This window comes from Bombina bombina, chromosome 6, assembly GCF_027579735.1.
Source record: "Bombina bombina isolate aBomBom1 chromosome 6, aBomBom1.pri, whole genome shotgun sequence".
Classification (NCBI taxonomy): domain Eukaryota; kingdom Metazoa; phylum Chordata; class Amphibia; order Anura; family Bombinatoridae; genus Bombina; species Bombina bombina.
Genome location: NC_069504.1, coordinates 918,931,852 through 918,953,963, shown reverse-complemented (window position 1 = coordinate 918,953,963; position 22,112 = coordinate 918,931,852). Strand labels below are relative to the sequence as shown.

Sequence of the window (22,112 nt, the reverse complement as noted above, 5' to 3'; positions counted from 1 at the left end):
TAATTTTCTTCGTTCTCTTGGTATCTTTATTTGAAAAGCAGAAATGTAAGCTTAATAACCAGACCATTTTTGGTTCAGCACCTGGGTAGCGCTTACTGATTGGTGGCTAAATGTAGTCACCAATCAGCATGCCGCTACCCTGCACTGGATTGGCTATCTACTGGAAGCAGTTATCTCTGCTTATGGTAAGTCCAGTAGTATGGGTTCCTATCAGGTAAGTGTGGGGGTTGTTGTTGGCACCTGCTTAGTATGAAGACTATTAGTAGGTACTCACTTATGGGTATGTCATAAACTTGGGACCATTCTGTAAAGGAATTTTAGGCTTGGGTTTATAAGTACCTTATTTCACCTTATGTAGGCCTTGAGGTGTATTAAAATATATATATTTTTTAAATGTCGGCATGTTTGCGCATGCAATTTTTCCACTTGTTGGATTGTATGCACATGTTTTTTTATGTATCGGCTTGTTGGTGCGCATATTATTTTTTGTACGCGTTTTCTTGATTACGTGTGTAATTTTTTTTCATGCATCTGTGTGATTATGCGCATCAGTTTTTTTAAATTTTTTTTTTTTATGTTAATTACGTTTACATGCCAGGTTTTTAGCTTGCTTTGTTTTAGTATTTTGTGCACGTCTATATGTTTGGCCGGTCATGGGGTTAGCGTTCATCTGATTCTCTATTGATTTTTAATACTCCTGAAGCTTGCTTTAGTCTTTGATGAAGGGGTAAGATCTCATTGCTTCCAAGAGCTGATTTATTTAGGTGTAAGGTTACTTTATTTATCCTGCCTTTAATGTTATGTATTTAAATCATTATTTGTATCTTGATTTACTCATTACTTGCCTATTAATGTATTATGGAGCATACTGTTTTTGTCCCCACTTCTGTTAATGCTAGATCCTCTGAACACTTTCCTACTACTAATATGTGTATTTTTTGCAAGCTGGTTGATATCGGATCATCTTATGCATTCTGATCAGTCCAATGCTGCTCTTGCTTCTAAGGTATCTGTCATTCCTCTGTTTGTTTAACACAGGGGAGTTCTTCAGATTTTGCTCTGCTCTACTATATCTGGGATGTTGGCAGCCATTGCCTCTCCAAGGTGGTTTATGTTAATCGCTCTTCTAGCTTTTTTGAGTGAAGTAAATCTAATTTAAGATGAATTTTCCTGGTACTACTACTTCGGATTTTTTTGGTCACGCTAAGATAGGTACATAAAAATGCAGGTATCCATTCGTTTCAACCTAAAAATGTATTATTTAAGTGCAAGCATAAAGATTGTTGTATACATATTTTGTTAATAGTGACATAGAATTCCACAATGTTAATGGGTCAAAATGTTTTGAAATCAAACATTGTTGCATGTTTACTTATCCCCTTTAATTTAGACTTTTAATTATGTTACTATGCAAAATTAGGCCTAGATTTGGAGTTTGGCGGTAAAAGGGCTGTTAACGCTCCGCGGGCTTTTTTCTGGCCGCACCATAAAATTAACTCTGGTATCGAGAGTTCAAACAAATGCTGCGTTAGGCTCCAAAAAAGGAGCGTAGAGCATTTTTACCGCAAATGCAACTCTCGATACCAGAGTTGCTTACGGACGCGGCCGGCCTCAAAAACGTGCTCGTGCACGATTCCCCCATAGGAAACAATGGGGCTGTTTGAGCTGAAAAAAAACCTAACACCTGCAAAAAAGCAGCGTTCAGCTCCTAACGCAGCCCCATTGTTTCCTATGGGGAAACACTTCCTACGTCTGCACCTAACACTCTAACATGTACCCCGAGTCTAAACACCCCTAACCTTACACTTATTAACCCCTAATCTGCCGCCCCCGCTATCGCTGACACCTGCATATTATTATTAACCCCTAATCTGCCGCTCCGTAAACCGCCGCCACCTACGTTATCCCTATGTACCCCTAATCTGCTACCCCTAACACCGCCGACCCCTAGATTATATTTATTAACCCCTAACCTGCCCCCCACAACGTCGCCGACACCTGCCTACACTTATTAACCCCTAATCTGCCGAGCGGACCTGAGCGCTACTATAATAAAGTTATTAACCCCTAATCCGCCTCACTAACCCTATCATAAATAGTATTAACCCCTAATCTGCCCTCCCTAACATCGCCGACACCTAACTTCAATTATTAACCCCTAATCTTCCGATCGGAGCTCACCGCTATTCTAATAAATGTATTAACCCCTAAAGCTAAGTCTAACCCTAACACTAACACCCCCCTAAGTTAAATATAATATTTATCTAACGAAATAAATTAACTCTTATTAAATAACTTATTTCTATTTAAAGCTAAATACTTACCTGTAAAATAAACCCTAATATAGCTACAATATAAATTATAATTATATTATAGCTATTTTAGGATTAATATTTATTTTACAGGCAACTTTGTAATTATTTTAACCAGGTACAATAGCTATTAAATAGTTAAGAACTATTTAATAGTTACCTAGTTAAAATAATAACAAATTTACCTGTAAAATAAATCCTAACCTAAGTTATAATTAAACCTAACACTACCCTATCAATAAAATAATTAAATAAACTACCTACAATTACCTACAATTAACCTAACACTACACTATCAATAAATTAATTAAACACAATTCCTACAAATAAATACAATTAAATAAACTAGCTAAAGTACAAAAAATAAAAAAGAACTAAGTTACAGAAAATAAAAAAATATTTACAAACATAAGAAAAATATTACAACAATTTTAAACTAATTACACCTACTCTAAGCCCCCTAATAAAATAACAAAGCTCCCCAAAATAAAAAATTCCCTACCCTATTCTAAATTAAAAAAGTTACAAGCTCTTTTACCTTACCAGCCCTGAACAGGGCCCTTTGCGGGGCATGCCCCAAGAAGTTCAGCTCTTTTGCCTGTAAAAAAAAACATACAATACCCCCCCCCCCCAACATTACAACCCACCACCCACATACCCCTAATCTAACCCAAACCCCCCTTAAATAAACCTAACACTAAGCCCCTGAAGATCTTCCTACCTTGTCTTCACCATCCAGGTATCACCGATCCGTCCTGGCTCCAACATCTTCATCCAACCCAAGCGGGGATTGGCGATCCATAATCCGGTCCAGAAGAGGCTCCAAAGTCTTCGTCCTATCCGGCAAGAAGAGGACATCCGGACCGGCAAACATCTTCTCCAAGCGGCATCTTCGATCTTCTTCCATCCGGAGCGAAGCGGCAGGATCCTGAAGACATCCAGCGCGGAACATCCATCCGGACCGACGACTGAACGACGAATGACTGTTCCTTTAAGGGACGTCATCCAAGATGGCGTCCCTCGAATTCCGATTGGCTGATAGGATTCTATCAGCCAATCGGAATTAAGGTAGGAATTTTCTGATTGGCTGATGGAATCAGCCAATCAGAATCTAGTTCAATCCGATTGGCCGATCCAATGAGCCAATCAGATTGAGCTCGCATTCTATTGGCTGATCGGAACAGCCAATAGAATGCGAGCTCAATCTGATTGGCTGATTGGATCAGCCAATCGGATTGAACTTGATTCTGATTGGCTGATTCCATCAGCCAATCAGAAAATTCCTAACTTAATTCCGATTGGCTGATAGAATCCTATCAGCCAATCGGAATTCGAGGGACGCCATCTTGGATGACGTCCCTTAAAGGAACAGTCATTCGTCGTTCAGTCGTCGGTCCGGATGGATGTTCCGCGCTGGATGTCTTCAGGATCCTGCCGCTTCGCTCCGGATGGAAGAAGATCGAAGATGCCGCTTGGAGAAGATGTTTGCCGGTCCGGATGTCCTCTTCTTGCCGGATAGGAGGAAGACTTTGGAGCCTCTTCTGGACCGGATTATGGATCGCCAACCCCCGCTTGGGTTGGATGAAGATGTTGGAGCCAGGACGGATCGGTGAACCTGGTATGGTGAAGACAAGGTAGGAAGATCTTCAGGGGCTTAGTGTTAGGTTTCTTTAAGGGGGTTTGGGTTAGATTAGGGGTATGTGGGTGGTGGGTTGTAATGTTGGGGGGGGGTATTGTATGTTTTTTTTTACAGGCAAAAGAGCTGAAATTCTTGGGGCATGCCCCGCAAAGGGCCCTGTTCAGGGCTGGTAAGGTAAAAGAGCTTGTAACTTTTTTAATTTAGAATAGGGTAGGGAATTTTTTATTTTGGGGGGCTTTGTTATTTTATTAGGGGGCTTAGAGTAGGTGTAATTAGTTTAAAATTGTTGTAATATTTTTCTTATGTTTGTAAATATTTTTTTATTTTCTGTAACTTAGTTCTTTTTTATTTTTTGTACTTTAGCTAGTTTATTTAATTGTATTTATTTGTAGGAATTGTGTTTAATTAATTTATTGATAGTGTAGTGTTAGGTTAATTGTAGGTAATTGTAGGTAGTTTATTTAATTATTTTATTGATAGGGTAGTGTTAGGTTTAATTATAACTTAGGTTAGGATTTATTTTACAGGTAAATTTGTTATTATTTTAACTAGGTAACTATTAAATAGTTCTTAACTATTTAATAGCTATTGTACCTGGTTAAAATAATTACAAAGTTGCCTGTAAAATAAATATTAATCCTAAAATAGCTATAATATAATTATAATTTATATTGTAGCTATATTAGGATTTATTTTACAGGTAAGTATTTAGCTTTAAATAGGAATAATTTATTTAATAAGAGTTAATTTATTTCGTTAGATTTAAATTATATTTAACTTAGGGGGGTGTTAGTGTTAGGGTTAGACTTAGCTTTAGGGGTTAATACATTTATTAGAATAGCGGTGAGCTCCGGTCGGCAGATTAGGGGTTAATAATTGAAGTTAGGTGTCGGCGATGTTAGGGAGGGCAGATTAGGGGTTAATACTATTTATGATAGGGTTAGTGAGGCGGATTAGGGGTTAATACATTTATTATAGTAGCGCTCAGGTCCGCTCGGCAGATTAGGGGTTAATAAGTGTAGGCAGGTGTCGGCGACGTTGAGGGGGGCAGATTAGGGGTTAATAAATATAATATAGGGGTCGGCGATGTTAGGGGCAGCAGATTAGGGGTACATAGGGATAACGTAGGTGGCGGCGATTTGCGGTCGGAAGATTAGGGGTTAATTATTGTAAGTAGCTGGCGGCGACGTTGTGGGGGGCAAGTTAGGGGTTAATAAATGTAATACAGGGGTCGGCGGGGTTAGGGGCAGCAGATTAGGGGTACATAAATATAACGTAGGTGGCGGTCGGCAGATTAGGGGTTAAAAATTTTAATCGAGTGGCGGCGGTGTGGGGGGACCTCGGTTTAGGGGTACATAGGTAGTTTATGGGTGTTAGTGTACTTTAGGGTACAGTAGTTAAGAGCTTTATGAACCGGCGTTAGCCAGAAAGCTCTTAACTCCTGCTATTTTCAGGCGGCTGGAATTTTGTCGTTAGAGCTCTAACGCTCACTTCGGAAACGACTCTAAATACCGGCGTTAGAAAGATCCCATTGAAAAGATAGGCTACGCAAATGGCGTAGGGGGATCTGCGGTATGGAAAAGTCGCGGCTGAAAAGTGAGCGTTAGACCCTTTAATCACTGACTCCAAATACCAGCGGGCGCCCAAAACCAGCGTTAGGAGCCTCTAACGCTGGTTTTGACGGCTACCGCCGAACTCCAAATCTAGGCCTTAGTATGGTCTGATCAAGAAAAAATCATTATCAAGCATAGGACACGAGTCACAAGACCTCAAACTGCAAGGAACAACTGCATTCAGACTCCACCAAGAAATATTTCTTGGAGGAGTCTGAAATTAATCAAAATTATAACCTAACAAATTTCCAGAATCATTCCTATTGGGAAATAGTTGCATGGATAACAGAAACACTTTGTTATTTTTAAATTCTCAGCACAGCCAGTAAGAACTTAGGTTAGCTAATAATCACAGTAAATTGTTATTACCAGATTCTTGGTTGACCTAGTATTATTGTTGAAAAGTAAGTCCATATGAGAGAAATGACAACATTTTGACTAAGAAAAAGTAGTAGTAACTATTAACACTTCAGGTAAATGCAAAACATGAATCAGATTAATATTAGTATTTTTGGAGAGCCAGTTTTAGACATCACCATGTTTTTCCCTCTACTTATAAGTAGATAAGTGAAAGGTTGTCAGTCTGTCTCAAAAAGCGAAGCAGGTTTCAACACTAGTAGTTCTAGCAAAATAATGGACCTTAACAGGCCCTCAGCAGATCAACAACCCTCCAAGCAACCATTCTTAGCAGACCCTTTAAGTACCTATCCCTTGGTCATGGGAGAAGTTATTAATTATAATATACTAACCCCTAATTAACAGGTCAATTGATAATATAAATGTGAACAAATGGAGCTAAACCAGTGAATTAAAAAACATAATTCCCTCAGGATTTGCTACATCGTTCCATACCTCCAAGTTGTAAAACCTTAGCCAAAAATCGCAAAAGGATAGTAGTACAGTATAGAACAGTGCAATTGATATAGTATTTCAGAATAAGTCACAATGATATATGTACTCATAGAGGGAGTCTATGGGGTCAATTTATTATTGTGCGGACGGACATGATACAATGTAGCGTATCATGTCCGCCGCACATTGATAAATGCCGACAGCATACGCTGTCGGCATTTATCATTGCACCAGCAGTTCTTGAGAAATGCTGGTGCAATACCACCCTACTGGTTTAATGACAGGGTAAACGAGAATGTTTTATTATACAGGAGACAATCTATATAATGGATTTTCAACAGTTGATGTAACCAAAGCAATGGAGAGCTTAAGGGCTATTAAAGACATTTTTATATGTGCACTGGAAGATAATCAGTGCATTGTACAGATCTGCTTACAAACATCTGCATTGCTTTGCAGTCCATCAACATGCTTCTTGATAAGCCTTTTTTATGTAGTTTGTCTTACCTTCTTTGATTGGGACCAGTTAGAGACAGATGTAAATTAGTTATGCTGCATATCAAGCAATCACTGTGCAGAATGCAGGAGTATGGGTTTTGAATTCCACAAAATGCATTCCAGCCTCTCTAGGGCAATGGAAACAAATACAGCATTCAGATTTAGAATCCTGGAGAAGCAAGCATACTAAATAATGATATATTGCAAAGTTATTTTCATTGGATGTTTTTAAGCCTTTTATTTCAGTTACATTTTTAATATTTATTTATTATTCAGGTTCTGGCCAAGCCTTTAGGTCTTCAGGATCAGAATCAGCAAGGTCTTGTAATGCACCTCTTGAAACTCGTCCTCAATTGTCTCAGTTTTGATTTCATTGGCAGTTCAGCTGATGAATCTGCAGATGATCTTTGCACTGTTCAAATTCCAACAACATGGCGAACAAGTAAGTAACAAGCATTTGATCTTGAAAAATTATAATGTGTGTTAACTGATTAAATCACAAAAATAACAAGATATTTTAAGAGTAATGCTCATCTCCACAACCACAAAGGTTCTCTTTTCTACCAATTCATCTTGTAGCCTATACACTGTCATGTGCAAAAATTGTACCTTTAGGGTACAACAGGGCAGTACCCTCAAAGGTACAACAGGGCAGTACCCTCAAAGGTACACCCGCTGTACTCTTTAACATGGGTGAATATTGGTACCCTTGCAGATTGTACATTTCAAATGCAAATATGTACCTTTGGTGACTAAATTGGACCTCAGTGCTATGGTACCATAGTGTTCCCTTTAAAATGGTGCAAATGTGGCCTTTTAAGGGTACTGCCCCAGTGACGACCCCTTTTTACATCATGATGGCAACTTTGTATTCAACACAGCATATTAAAATTGCTAAAATGCTGTTCCATCAAATGCTAACATTCAAATACACATTCACCTACTGTGCTCTTGCTTAGTAAGACAAGTATACAAGTATTTGTCTAGCTTTAAACAACATAAAAAAAAAACACAAACAAAAAACTTACAGTAGCCACACTGAAGTTTGGAAAGTGTAGCCAGAAAGCAGGTCCTAAGACTCTATCACTGTATAGGAACAAATTAAATGAACTTGAAGGTTTTGGTAGCCTTGAACCACCCATTCCCTTCAACCTTTTGGTCACACAAGTGATTGTTCTTTTTTTATGTGGTTAAATGGTGCAGACATAGACCCTTTGACAGTTGGAAACATATTTGTACCTTATTTACCCCTAAATGTTACATATTAGTTCCTTAAGGTGTAAATATGACCCATGTAGGGTACAACCACAGCAGTTGTACCCTAAGTGTTTACAAACTGACCCCAACCGTACCCTTTTTTCTGACAGTGATATTGAATTGGGTGTTTTTTTTGTTTATTTTTAAAGACACATGAAACCCAAACTTTTTTTTCGTGATTCAGATAGAGCATGACATTTTAAACAACTTTCTAATTTACTAATAGGAATTTTCTTAGTTCTCTTGGTATCTTTTGTTGAAAAAGGGACATATGCTTAGGAGCCGGCCAATTCTTGGAGCACTAAATGGCTTCAGTTTTGCAAGAATGTTATCCATTTGTAAGAGCATTAGTTGGCAGCACTATTTCCTGCCATGTAGTGCTCCAGATGCCTACCTAGGTATCTGTACAACACAGAATATCAAAGGAACTAAGCAAATTTGATAATAGAAGTATTATCATTGTGTGCCCCCTTTGGCGTCCATCTCGTGGGGCAACGCAACAATTGGAAGAAGCTGGATTCGTCATTGATCTGCTAAAGAAAGCAGGAGCTGCGGGCGGAGGATTGGCGTTATGCAAAGGTAAGTATTTTAAAAAATAAGCATCATTGTAAAATGTAATGAATTAAAGTACCCCTGTTTTTAAAGAGGAGTATTTGATACTGGGCTTTAATTCGTTAAAGTTTGCAGTCACTTTAAAACAACAGAACACACTGGTGAGCTCAGCAACACCAAATGGCCTGGATGACCTTGTAAAACGGCTGTGGTGAATGATGGCAAAATTCTTTATGGTGAAAAAAGAAACCATCACAACATCTAGCCAAATCAAGAACACTTTCCAGGAGGTAGGCGTATCAAAGTCTTCATGAAAATAAATAAAAATGGTTTGCCACAAGGTGCAAACTACTTTTAAGCCTCAGGAATAGAAAACATATACAAAGTATAATAGTCTTTAGACGCATTAAATAAAGATTAACAAGAATGATGGTAAAAGAAAAGTATGGAGAAGGGAATCAACAGCTCGTGATCTAAAGCATACCACATCATCTTTAAAAAAAATAGTTGAGGCAGTATTATGGTATATAGGCATATACAGCTGCCAATAGAACTAGGTCCCTAGTGTTTATGATATGACAGCTGACAAAAGCAGCAGGGTGAATTATGAAGTGTATAGGGCCATGCCATCTGCTTAGATTCAGCCAAATGCTGCAAAAACTGGTAGGACAGCTCTTCACAGTACAGATGGACAGGAACCCAAAACAACAACCAAATAGCTTTTTGAGGCAAAGTGTGGAATATTCTGTACTGGTCAAGCCAGTAACCGGAACTTAAGCCAATTGAAGATGCATTTCACTTGCTGAAGACAAAACTGAAGGCAGAAAGACCCACAAACAAGACAGCTACAGTAAATGCTTGGCAAAGCATCACAAAGGAAGAAATCTAGAATTTCAATGTCAATGGGTTCCAGACTTCAGGAAGTAATTTATTGCAAATGATTTTCAACCAAGTATTAAAAATCCATAAAAAAGTCTAATTGGGAGACATGGAAAAATATATAATACACAATATCTGCTATTAAAATATTATCTGCAGTTCCCATATCTTGCAACCAAGTCTTTACCATAATCAAAATTAATTAATTACTACCCAAGAGAAAACGGGTAGTATCAAAATACAGGTGGCCCTCGGTTTACGCCGGGTCAATTTGCGCCGTTTCAGAATAACAACCTTTCTTCTATAAGATACGACGAGTCCACGGATTCATCCTTGTGGGAAATTATCCTCCTGCTAACAGGAAGTGGCAAAGAGCACCACAGCAGAGATGTCTATATAGCTCCTCCCTTGACTCCACCCCCCAGTCATTCTCAAGTCAAGCAATAGGAAGGGTAAAGTGAAAGAGGTGATAAAATGTTAGTTTTTATTTTCTTCAAGCAAGACTTTTTTATTTTAAATGGTACCGGTGAGTGCTATTTTGTCGCAGGCAGCAGATGGATGAAGACTCCTGCCTGGAGACTGATGATCTTAGCAGTTGTTACTAAGATCCAGAGTAGTTCCCACAGAATGGCTGAGGAGTACTTAAGAAACTTCAGTGTGAGTAACGTTTTTCATGCTACAAGCATTGAGGTATGTTCAGTCATTTTTTTCTGGAGAGACTGTGTTACTGACAATATCCCCATGAGGGAAAGGGTAAGCAGTAATCCTAATGCATAGAGAGGGGTATTACTGGACCTGTATATTGGGCTATAAAAAAATGGTTGACACTGATGATATGATGTTTGTGGGCAAACGTTTCTATGTTGGGAGTTAAATATAACGTTTTTTTATGACAAACGTTTTGACTTTATTTTAAGAATGGAGGGTACACATGGCTTCACTAAATGGGTATATGAACCCACATGGCTAGGTTTTAGACCGCTCTGGTGCGGTTATTTTAGGCTGTGAGACATCGAGTGAGATGGGCGGGGCCTATTTTCGCGCTTCAGTTGCGCAGTTGTTTTTCCCAGACAAGCAGCAAGCTCCAACTCTGGTGGGCCTTTCAGGGCAGTTTGGGCCTAATTGAAGGGTTACTCCAATTTTGCAGTCCCCTGAGGGCAGGTAGGCGCCACAACAGGGCTGTGGCAAGGTGCAGGGGGTGTTTTTATTGAATTTAACGTTTTTTAGCATAACATTTTTTGGTCTTAAGGGTTAAGTATTCCTTTCTTTGTGGGGCAAACTTAGCTGACAAGTTGGGATGCATTTATCATAAAATTGTGATAATTTTATCGTTTTAAAGCAGTTTTGGAAAAATTGTATGCTTTTTTTCTCTTCAAGGCGCAGTACCGTTTTTTCAGATTATTTTTTTCACAAAATAAAGTGTTTTCAAGTCTGTTTGTGGTCATTACTAGCCTGTTTTCACATGTCTGACATTGAGGAATGCCAATGTTCCATGTGTTTAGAAGCCATTGTGGAACCCCCACTTCAAATGTGTCCCTCGTACTGAGAGGGCCTTACATTGCAAAGAACATATTTTAGCTGATAAAAGTATGTCTCAGGATGATTCTCAGTCAGAAGAGAATCAGGTTATGCCATCTACTTCTCCTCAAGTGTCACAACCTTTAACGCCCGCCCAAGCGACGCCAAGTACTTCTAGTGCGTCTAATTCTTTCACCCTGCAAGATATGGCTGCAGTTATGTCTACTACTTTTACAGAGGTATTATCTAAACTGCCAGGTTTACAGGGTAAGCGCAGGAGGTCAGGTATTAGAGTAAATGCTGAGCCCTCTGATGCTTTATTGGCCATCTCCGATGTACCCTCACGGTGTTCTGATTTGGGGGTGGGGGAATTGCTGTCTGAGGGAGAGCTTTCTGATTCAGGAAAGCTGTTCCCTCAAACAGACTCAGATGTGACGGCCTTTAAATTTAAGCTTGAACACCTCCGCTTGTTGCTCTGGGAGGTTTTAGCGACTCTGGATGATTGTGACCCTATTGTCATTCCCCCAGAGAAATTGTCTAAAATGGATAAATATCTTGAGGTCCCTACTTACACTAATGTTTTTCCAGTCCCTAGAAGAATTTCGAACATTGTTACCAAGGAATGGGATAGACCAGGCATTCCGTTCTCTCCCCCTCCTACTTTTAAGAAAATGTTTCCCATATCTGACACCATTCGGGATTCCTGGAAGACGGTCCCTAAGGTGGAGGGAGCTATTTCTACCCTGGCTTAGCGTACAACTATACCTATTGAGGACAGTTGTGCTTTCAAAGATCCTATGGATAAAAAAATTAGAGGGTCTGTTAAAGAAATTGTTTATTCATCAGGGTTTTCTTCTACAACCTATAGCGTGCATTGTTCCTGTAACTACTGCAGCAGCTTTTTGGTTTGAGGCTCTAGAGGAGTCTCCTATGGTTGAGACCCCATTAGATGATATTTTAGATAGAATTAAGGCTCTCAAGCTAGCTAATTCTTTTATTACAGATGCCGTTTTTCATATGGCTAAATTAGCGGCAAAGAATGCAGTCTTTGCCAATTTAGCGCGTAGAGCGTTTTGGCTTAAGTCTTGGTCTGCTGATGTGTAATCAAAATCTAAGCTGTTAGCTATTCCTTTCAAGGGTAAGACCCTATTCGGGCCTGAACTGAAGGAGCTCATTTCCGACATTACTATAGGTAAGGGCCATGCCCTTCCTCAGGACAAGACGGTTAAGATGAGGGCCAAGCAAAATAATTTTCGTTCCTTTCGAAACTTTAAAGGTGGCCCCTCTACTTCCTCCTCCGCCACAAAGCAGGAGGGGAATTTTGCACAATCCAAGTCAGTCTGGAGACTTAACCAGACCTGGAATAAAGGTAAACAGGCCAAGAAGCCTCCTGCTGCTCCCAAGACAGCATGAAGGGGCAGCCCCCGATCCGGGACCGGATCTAGTTGGGGGCAGACTTTCTCTCTTCGCTCAGGCTTGGGCAAGAGACGTTCAGGATTCCTGGGCATTAGAAATTGTGACCCAGGGGTATCGTCTAGAATTCAAAGATTCTCTCCCAAGGGGGAGATTTCATCTTTCACGTTTGTCTGTAAACCAGACAAAAAGAGAGGCGTTCTAACGCTGTGTAGAAGACCTATATACCATGGGTGTAATCTGCCCAGTTCCAAACGTAGAACAAGGGCAGGGGTTTTACTCCAATCTGTTCGTGGTTCCCAAAAAAGAGGGAACCTTCAGATCGATTTTAGATCTCAAAACTCTAAACAAATTTCTCAGAGTCCCATCCTTCAAGATTGAGACCATTCGGACAATTTTACCAATGATCCAGGATGTTCAATATATGACTACCATGGATTTGAAGGATGCGTATCTTCACATTCCTATCCACAAAGATCATCACCAGTTCCTCAGGTTCACCTTCCTGGACAAACATTACCAGTTTGTGGCCCTTCCTTTCGGGTTGGCCACAGCTCCCAGATTTTTCACAAAGGTGCTAGGGTCCCTTCTGGCGGTTCTAAGGCCGCGGGGCATAGCAGTGGCGCCCTATTTGGACGATATTTTGATTCAGGCGCCAACTTACCATCTAGCCAAATCTCACACAGACATCGTGTTGGCTTTTCTAAGAACTCACGGGTGGAAGGTGAACATAAAAAATAGTTTACTTGTTCCTCTAACAAGAGTTCCATTCCTAGGAACTCTGATAGACTCGGTAGACATGAAAATTTTTCTGACGGAGGTCAGAAAATCAAAGATCCTAACCACTTGCCGAGCACTTCATTCCATTCTTCGGCTATCAGTGGCACAGTGTATGGAGGTAATTGGACTAATGGTAGCGTCAATGGACATAGTTCGTTTGCTCGCTTACATCTCAGACCACTGCAACTGTGCATGCTCAGACAGTGGAATGGGGATTATGCGGATTTATCTCAGCGGATAACTCTGGATCTAGAGACCAGAGACTCTCTTCTTTGGTGGTTGTCACAGGATCATCTGTCACAGGATCATCTGTCCCAGGGAATGTGCTACCGCAGGCCAGCATGGGTCATAGTGACGATGGACGCCAGCCTCTTGGGCTGGGGTGCAGTCTGGAATTCCCTGAAGGCTCAGGGTGTGTGGACTCAGGAAGAGTCCCTACTACCAATAAATATTCTAGAACTGAGAGTGATATTCAACGCACTTCAGGCATGGCCTCAGCTGGCTTCGGCCAATTTCATAAGATTCCAGACGGACAATATCACGACTGTAGCATATATCAATCATCAAGGGGGAACAAAGAGTTCACTAGCGATGATAGAGGTTTCCAAAATAATTTGATGGGCAGAGACTCACTCTTGCCATCTATCAGCAATATATATCCCAGGAGTGGAGAACTGGGAAGCGGATTTTCTAAGTCGTCAGATTTTTCATCCGGGGGAGTGGGAGCTCCATCCGGAGGTGTTTGCACAATTGATTCATCAATGGAGCACACCGGAATTGGATCTGATGGCATCTCATCAGAATGCCAAACTTCCTTGTTACGGGTCCAGATCAAGGGATCCTCAAGCAGTACTGATAGATGCTCTAGCAGTACCGTGGCCGTTCAACCTGGCTTATGTGTTTCCTCCTTTTCCTCTCCTACCTCGTCTGATTGCCAGAATCAAACAGGAAAAGGCTTCGGTAATCTTGATAGCGCCTGCGTGGCCACGCAGGACTTGGTATGCAGACCTGGTGGAAATGTCATCTCTGCCACCGTGGAAACTGCCACTGAGACAGGACCTTCTCATTCAGGGTCCGTTCCAACATCCAAATCTAGTTTCTCTGCGGCTGACTGCCTGGAGATTGAACGCTTGATTTTATCTAAGCGGGGATTCTCTGAGTCGGTCATTGATACCTTAATTCAGGCTTGAAAGCCTGTCACTAGGAAAATTTATCATAAGATATGGCGTAAATATCTTTATTGGTGCAAATCCAAAGGCTACTCATGGAGTAAGATCAGGATTCCTAGGATTTTGTCCTTTCTCCAAGAAGGATTGGAGAAGGGGTTATTAGCTAGTTCCTTAAAGGGACAGATTTCTGCTTTGTCAATCTTATCACACAAGCGTCTGGCTGATGTCCCAGACGTTCAGTCGTTTTGCCAGGCTTTGGTTAGAATTAAGCCTGTTTTTAAACCTGTTGCTCCGCCATGGAGTTTGAATTTAGTTCTAAAAGTTCTTCAAGGGGTTCTGTTTGAACCCATGCATTCCATAGATATTAAACTTCTATCTTGGAAAGTTCTGTTTTTAGTAGCTATCTCTTCTGCTCGAAGAGTTTCTGAGCTATCTGCGTTACAATGCGACTCTCCTTATCTTATATTCCATTCTGATAATGTGGTTTTGCGTACTAAACCTGGATTCCTTCCTAAGGTTGTTTCTAATAAGAATATTAATCAGGAAATTGTTGTTCCTTCTCTGTGTCCTAACCTGTCTTCTAAGAAGGAGCGTCTGTTGCATAACTTGGACGTGGTTCGTGCCTTGAAGTTTTACTTGCAAGCGACCAAGGATTTCCGTCAAACATCTTCTCTGTTTGTTGTCTGTTCTGGAAAACTTAGAGGTCAAAAAGCTACGGCTACCTCTCTTTCTTTTTGGCTGAAAAGCATCATCCGTTTGGCATACGAGACTGCTGAACAGCAGCCTCCTGAAAAAATTACAGCTCATTGTACTAGAGCGGTGGCTTCCACATGGGCTTTTAAAAACGATGCTTCTGTTGAACAGATTTGTAAGGCTGCGACTTGGTCTTCCCTTCATACATTTTCCAAATTTTACAAATTTGATACTTTTGCTTCTTCGGAGGCTATTTTTGGTAGAAAAGTTCTACAAGCAGTGGTGCCTTCTGTTTAGGTATCTGTCTTGTCCCTCCCGTTCATCCGTGTCCTATAGCTTTGGTATTGTATCCCACAAGTAAAGGATGAATCCGTGGACTCATATCTTATAGAAGAAAAGGACATTTATGCTTACCTGATAAATTGATTTCTTCTATGATACGACAAGTCCACGGCCCGCCCTGTCAATTTAAGACAAATTATATTTTTTGGTTTAAAACTTCAGTCACCTCTGCACCTTTTAGTTTCTCCTTTTTCTTCCTATACCTTCGGTCGAATGACTGGGGGGTGGAGTCAAGGGAGGAGCTATATAGACAGCTCTGCTGTGGTGCTCTTTGCCACTTCCTGTTAGCAGGAGGATAATATCCCACAAGTAAAGGATGAATCCGTGGACTCGTCATATCATAGAAGAAATCAATTTATCAGGTAAGCATAAATTTCCTTTTTTTTTCAGAGTCATGGGACTGCTATTGAAATGCATTAAAAATCAGTGCACTAATTAAAATAGCCAGTAGGTGGAGCTGTCAGTTTGTGTTTCAGCAAAGTTAAGCTAGTTTAACAGCCTGAAATTGATCTGTGTATACAGATCAGACAAGACCCATCGAGCAAAATCTTGCAGCCACTTCTCTATTATATTCCTGTCCAGCTGCTTGAAATGAGGGTGCCTAACTGCTTATTAATCACTGCAGATTGAAATGCATAGAATAGGTGCAGACCCAATATTATCTAACATGCTAACAATGCAGAGAACTGATTGCAGAAAAATGCAAGTAAAAAAACGTTTTTGTTCATTAAACTTAGTTTGATGATGATGATGCAATCTGTTGTGTAATTATTTTATTAGGTGATGTTTAGCAAATGTTTTTGTTCATTAAACTTAGTTTGCTGATGATACACTCTATATTATTAGTTTTATAATGCTGTTTAGCCTTTAAAGTCTTCATTTAAAACCTTTAAAATTAATGTATTGGGTGTTACTTATGACAATTTTGAGAGGGGCATGAACCTAGCTCCCTCACTTCCCATTGACTTACATTATAAACTGGGTTTCAATTTACAACGGTTTCGATTTACAACCATTCCTCCTGGAACCTAACCCTAGCGTAAACTGAGGACTACCTGTGCTTTTATTATCTAAAAATATATATAAAAATAAATAAAAATGTGTAGCTATCAGTTGGTGCCAAAGAGTTTAAAAACTATGCTTATGGTGATCATCCACCTTATTAAAGTATATTATGAGTGGGCCCACTTTAAGTCCAAAAAGTGTATATATACAGTATATATGTGTGATGAAGATAACTTGAAACTGCGCATGTTCTGTGGTGTATAGCAGTCATGTGTATGCCACAAATTATTGGAAACTGGAAATACATTCCCGTGGGAAATTAAATCTTAAACTATTTCTAAGGGATATAACATTAACACCATAAAATATAAAACAAATTATACCTAACTGATATATCAGAAAACTTAAACTTTTTAATAGATTTTATTTTTAAAATCGCTATAATGTTTCTTTTAAGAATGTTCCTTTTATTTATAGATATGTTACTTTGTCCAAAAGTTTTAAGCCTCTGAAAATGGGGGAGTTTGTTTGAAAACTGCTGTAATTCTTAATGGTTTGTACAATATTTTTTTAACCCATTGACTGTTTAATTTCAGATCCATTTTGTTGGAATACAGGCCAGACATGTGTCCCTTTTTAAATGCCCTAACTGTATTTACTTCTAGTATAATATGTACACATTTTTGTTTCTCAGCATACCAATTCTTATAGGGATATAAAAGTGCAAAAAGAAAATACTCTAATATGTTAGAGGATTTTAATGTTGCACTTTTGCTTGTATATAAGTATGTGTTTAACCCCCTGCAATTAAAAACACACAGTTAAAGACAGCCCCAGAGCCAATGATAAGACAAATGTGTGAAAACACCAATCACCAGCACTAGCACTGCTGCTTTTGAGAATATTTACATAATATTTTTAAGAAAGGATTCCAAGAGGACAAAGTAAATTTGATAATAGAAACATTTAAAAATGTCTTTAAATGACATGCTCTGTCTCAATCATAAAAAAGTTTAATTTTGAATTTACTTTTAGAGTTTGCTATTTTATGTTTAAATATTTTTATTGAGGTTTACATAAAGCATAAACATCATACACAATGCAGATTAAAACATAGGGCACCCTAGATCAAAGACCACATGCAAAATAAAGAGAAACTTAAACGTCTTGTCAATTATAAGCATAGCATTGGACTCCCATTCTTAAACTCTTCTGATTCTTCTAAACATAAATATCTCTGTCTAGTGAGTCCTTCTGTGAGAGGTCTTTAACCCGCTGATCCCATTATTCCATCTTTTCTACTCAAATCTACAATGTGTTCTATCTTACATATAGATATTTTACATCAATAAATATAAAACAATAACATCAAACCTTAATGGGGGAAGGAGGGGAAGGAGGGGATAGGGTAGGAGTCAGTGACACCAAGTTTGAAATCAAATATATTGCTGTGAAAACATATATCACAATACCTCTTTCTGCTTAAAAGTTTAGTCTTGATCACAACCTCCGCCTCTCCTTGTTCAACCAGTAGTACCAAACATTATTGACTAAGTCCCTATTGTTCAAAATAACAGCTGCTGTTTCGTACATACTATATATGTGTTGTTTCTATTTTTATTCTTCTAGCCAGGATGGGGCACCAGTTTTCCAACATTTTGCTATGCAGTTTCTAGTAGCTGTACACACTATTCTAACAAAGGTTTTTAAGTGTCTATGAAAATCGTCTATAGGTTCATGCAGCAGGGCCTGTTGTATAGTGGGTTCTAGTAGCTGTACACACTATTCTAACAAAGGTTTTTAAGTGTCTATGAAAATCGTCTATAGGTTCATTCAGCAGGGCCTGTTGTATAGTGAGTGTAAACTCTTCGCCGATTAGGTGGCCAATAAAAGATGATAGCCGTCTCCAGATCTCTGGAATTTCTCCACACTCCCACCACCCGCATCCCCTGTAACACCAATTACTACCTTGAGGGCTCATGTGTGCGGTTCTCACTGGAGTCAGGTACCAACGGAATATGGTTTTCATGGTATTCTCCCTCAAGTCAGCACTCGAGAAATGTATCTGCTGTCTGAAATAGTGACTCCCAGTCCAGCACCTCCTTGACTATTTCTAAATCTCCCACCCACGCTAGCATTATCTGTGTCTTAGCTTTGTTCTGAGGGAATTGGAAGGCGACATACAGTCGGGAAATGGAGTGCTTGGCTCTATGGGGTCCGGTGCTACACGTCTCCAAGATACTGGACACCTTGTTTGGTGTTTTTTTTTTTTTTTAAATGGTTGAAGGGAAGAACGTAGTTGAAGGTATAGATACCAGTGGAGCTTGAGAGGGTCAATTATTGCCTGCAATTGGGAAAAAGATAGAATTGTCTTGTTTTCTAGAATGTCTGCTACCCTATATAATCCCTTGTTTTCCCATTTCCCCAACTGCGCCCGCGCATCTCCCTGTAATAAGTATCTAAGTGGTGTCAGCAAGGAATGGTCAGGGAAAAGGTCCCCTCTCCTCCTCAATTTCGCCCATAAGTCTATAGTCAGTTCCAGTGTATAGGTTTTAGATGGGGTATCCGTTGTGGGTGCAACACGTGGGTTCCAAACAGCCGAGTCTGGGTATTTCCAGGCCCCTATTGCTGCCTCAAGGGAAGTCCACACTGCTTCCCCTGACCTCTTTAGTAGCATAGAGTCTTTTGCCGCTCTGGCTGCTCTATAGTAATTAATCAGATTTGGGGCACCCCCCCAGTGTTTTTGTCTATTGTTTTAGTGATCCTAGCCGTCTTAGGTCCTCTAATAAAGGACAACAGTTCCGATTGCATCTTTTCTAAATCTGTTTTAACTATTCTAATAGGTAGAGCTCTGAACAGGTACAATATACGTGGTAGGACATTCATTTTTATTGCAGCCAGCCTACCCAACCAAGAAAAGTTATAGTTTTATAGTTAATTTCATCAGGTCTTTTTTGACCTGGAGAAATAACAGAGTATAATTGTACTTGTACAAGAGCTGAGGCTGAGAAGGTAAGCTAATTCCCAAGTATCTAAGGGTATGTTTCACCCATTTGAAATAGTTTATTTCTAGTAATTTCTGAGTTTGGTTCAGGATGGCTATGGGGAGGGCTTCGCATTTATCTTGTACCCTGAGACTCTAGAGAACACGTCCAGGACCCCATACAGGCTAGGGGGAGATATGAGAGGCTTAGTGATCGTTAATAACACGTCATCCGCAAAAAGGGCTTATTTGTATTCCTTATCTGCCAGTCTGACTCCCGCAATGTCTGGGTGCATCCTAATAGTTGCTGCTAGTCGCTCGATACAGAGGGCGAATAACAATGGCGACAGGGGACACCCCTGTCTGGTACAATTGAGAATGGGAAAAATACCCGATTTGTATTCTCCCGCAGACACCTGTGCCTGAGGTTCAGAGTAAATTGCCTGTATTGCTGTCATGAAGGAGATGTCAAAACCCATCTTTTGTAAGACCATGACCATGTGTCCCCAGTCTATTCTGTCGAACGCCTTCTCCGCATCCAGCACCAACAGCAAAGAAGACGTTCGGGATTCACCTAAGTAGTGGACAAGGTCAATGGTCCTTTGTATATTATCTGGGGCCTCCCTGTCCTTTATAAACCCCACCTGTATCAAGCCAGGTAAGAGCACTTTCAGGCGGTTAGCCAGAATCTTGGTAAAAATGTTCAGGTCCTGGTTAATCAATGATATTGGTCTGTAGTGTTGGCACTTTTTGTGGTCTTTGTCTGGTTTTGGAATTACCACTAATTTTGCAAGCAATAATTCCCTTGGAATGGGGTTTCCTTCTAAAATATAATTACAAAATTTGGTCAGATGGGGGAGCAATGCACTACGGAACAGTTTGTAGTATTCCCCTGTGAACCCATCTGGGCCAGCCACTTTGCCTGGTTTATGGTCCTTGACGGCCCTTAGTACTTCCATATTGGAAATCGGGGCGTTTAGGGCGTTGAGTTGTGACTAACCTTCTCCCCATCATATAATTTACTATAAAAAGTCGCAAAGGTGTCCACTATGGCCTGTGGATGGGAAGTCATAGATCCACTTACAGTTTCTATTAGTGGAATAGCTGAAGCTCTGCATCTTTCCCTAATCTTATGGGCCATATATCTGTCAGGCTTGTTAGCATAGACAAAGTATTGTGCTTTGAGTTTATGTATTGCCCTGGCGGCTTGGGAATTAAGTATTGAAGCTAATGTCTTCTTAGTCTGGAGGTTATGTAGTAGCGTCGGGCTCCGTGTCAGTTTATGTTGTCTCTCTAGGGCCTCCACCTCTTCGTGTAGCTGCCTAATTTGGTTTTTGTGTCTCTTGTTTAGCTTAACTTTCTCTTGTATAAGTAGCCCCCTTACTACCACCTTGTTTGCTGCCCAAGTATGAATCGGATTCACTGTAGTGTCGATATTAATTCCCCAATATTCTACCAGTGCGCGAAGGATGTTGTCATGTATCTGGGGGTCTTTCAGGAGTAATGGGTGGAATATCCAAGTTCCGCTACGCTGGGTGTCCCGCAACCCCCCAATAGACAAAGAGACAATAGAATGGTCTGACCATACGCAGGCATGGATATTTGAGCTCTGCAGCATTGACTGTTATATCTGACTGATATATATATATATATATAGTCTAATGTTATATACGATCTATGGGCTGCAGAATAGAATGTGGTATCATTAGTTTCACCGTATAATGTGTAACAAGTATCAACTAGGGAGTGCGGGGCTAATGAATCTCGGATTGCTTTGAAAAGGCGATTATGTCAGAGGTTTTTGTTAGTTAAGGGGTTATTGTTGACAGATCGTAGTTGAGTCATAGTAATATTAAAGTCCCCTGCTAGTATAATTTTAGTCTGTGACCATTGAGTCAGGAGCTGGGCAATATGCTTTAAAAAAGGTGTGTTGATTCTCGTTAAGGACGTATAAGTTACAAAGGGTTATGTCTGTATCTAACATCTGTCCCCTGACTATCATATATCGCCCCTCTGGGTCTGCTATAGTGCATTCATGGGTGAAGCCCATGGCGCCATGTATCAGTCTCTATACTCCTCTTTTCTTAGTAGTCGCTGTGGCCAGGTAATGGGTGGAGAAGTGTTTTGCCCAATATTTGGGAATAGTTGATTTGAGGAAATGTGTTTCCTGTAAGAATAAAAGGTTAGCGTTTAGTGATGTGTACTGTGTCATCGCTACTCTGCGTTTGGTATCTGTATTCAGCCCTGTGACGTTGTGAGATACTACCTTTTATATTAGAGGACATTATAACCACTAAACTCCTGTATTAGTGTTATGTGTATGCTGAGAGTGTAATTCATTACCTTTTAAGTAGACATTTTTATCACTAGACTTAAAGTTTAATAGATAAACCTGGATCTCGCTGAGAGGCATCGTGGAGGTGTCACTGAAAAGGACAACTATTTTGTAGAGAAGAACATTTTGAGTATTGAATACTCGCTACTTTCCCTCTTGTTAGAGGGGGGTGCGGGGGTATCAGCATCAATATGAAAACAACAATTAAATACTGTAAACAATATTTCTGTATTGTGGTAAGCAATAAAGTCACTGGTCATAAAGACTTCAAG

General features: G+C 40.0%; 1 protein-coding gene across 1 annotated transcript in view; it reads left to right on the top strand.

The window, feature by feature from the left end:
• RANBP17 (RAN binding protein 17) overlaps nt 1–22,112 on the top strand; it is a 1,312,934-nt gene that overhangs the window by 79,372 nt on the left and 1,211,450 nt on the right. The window contains exon 7 of the mRNA XM_053718559.1: nt 7,191–7,356. Within this exon, the coding sequence (XP_053574534.1) occupies nt 7,191–7,356 (166 nt within the window). The remainder of the gene's footprint in view (nt 1–7,190; nt 7,357–22,112) is intronic.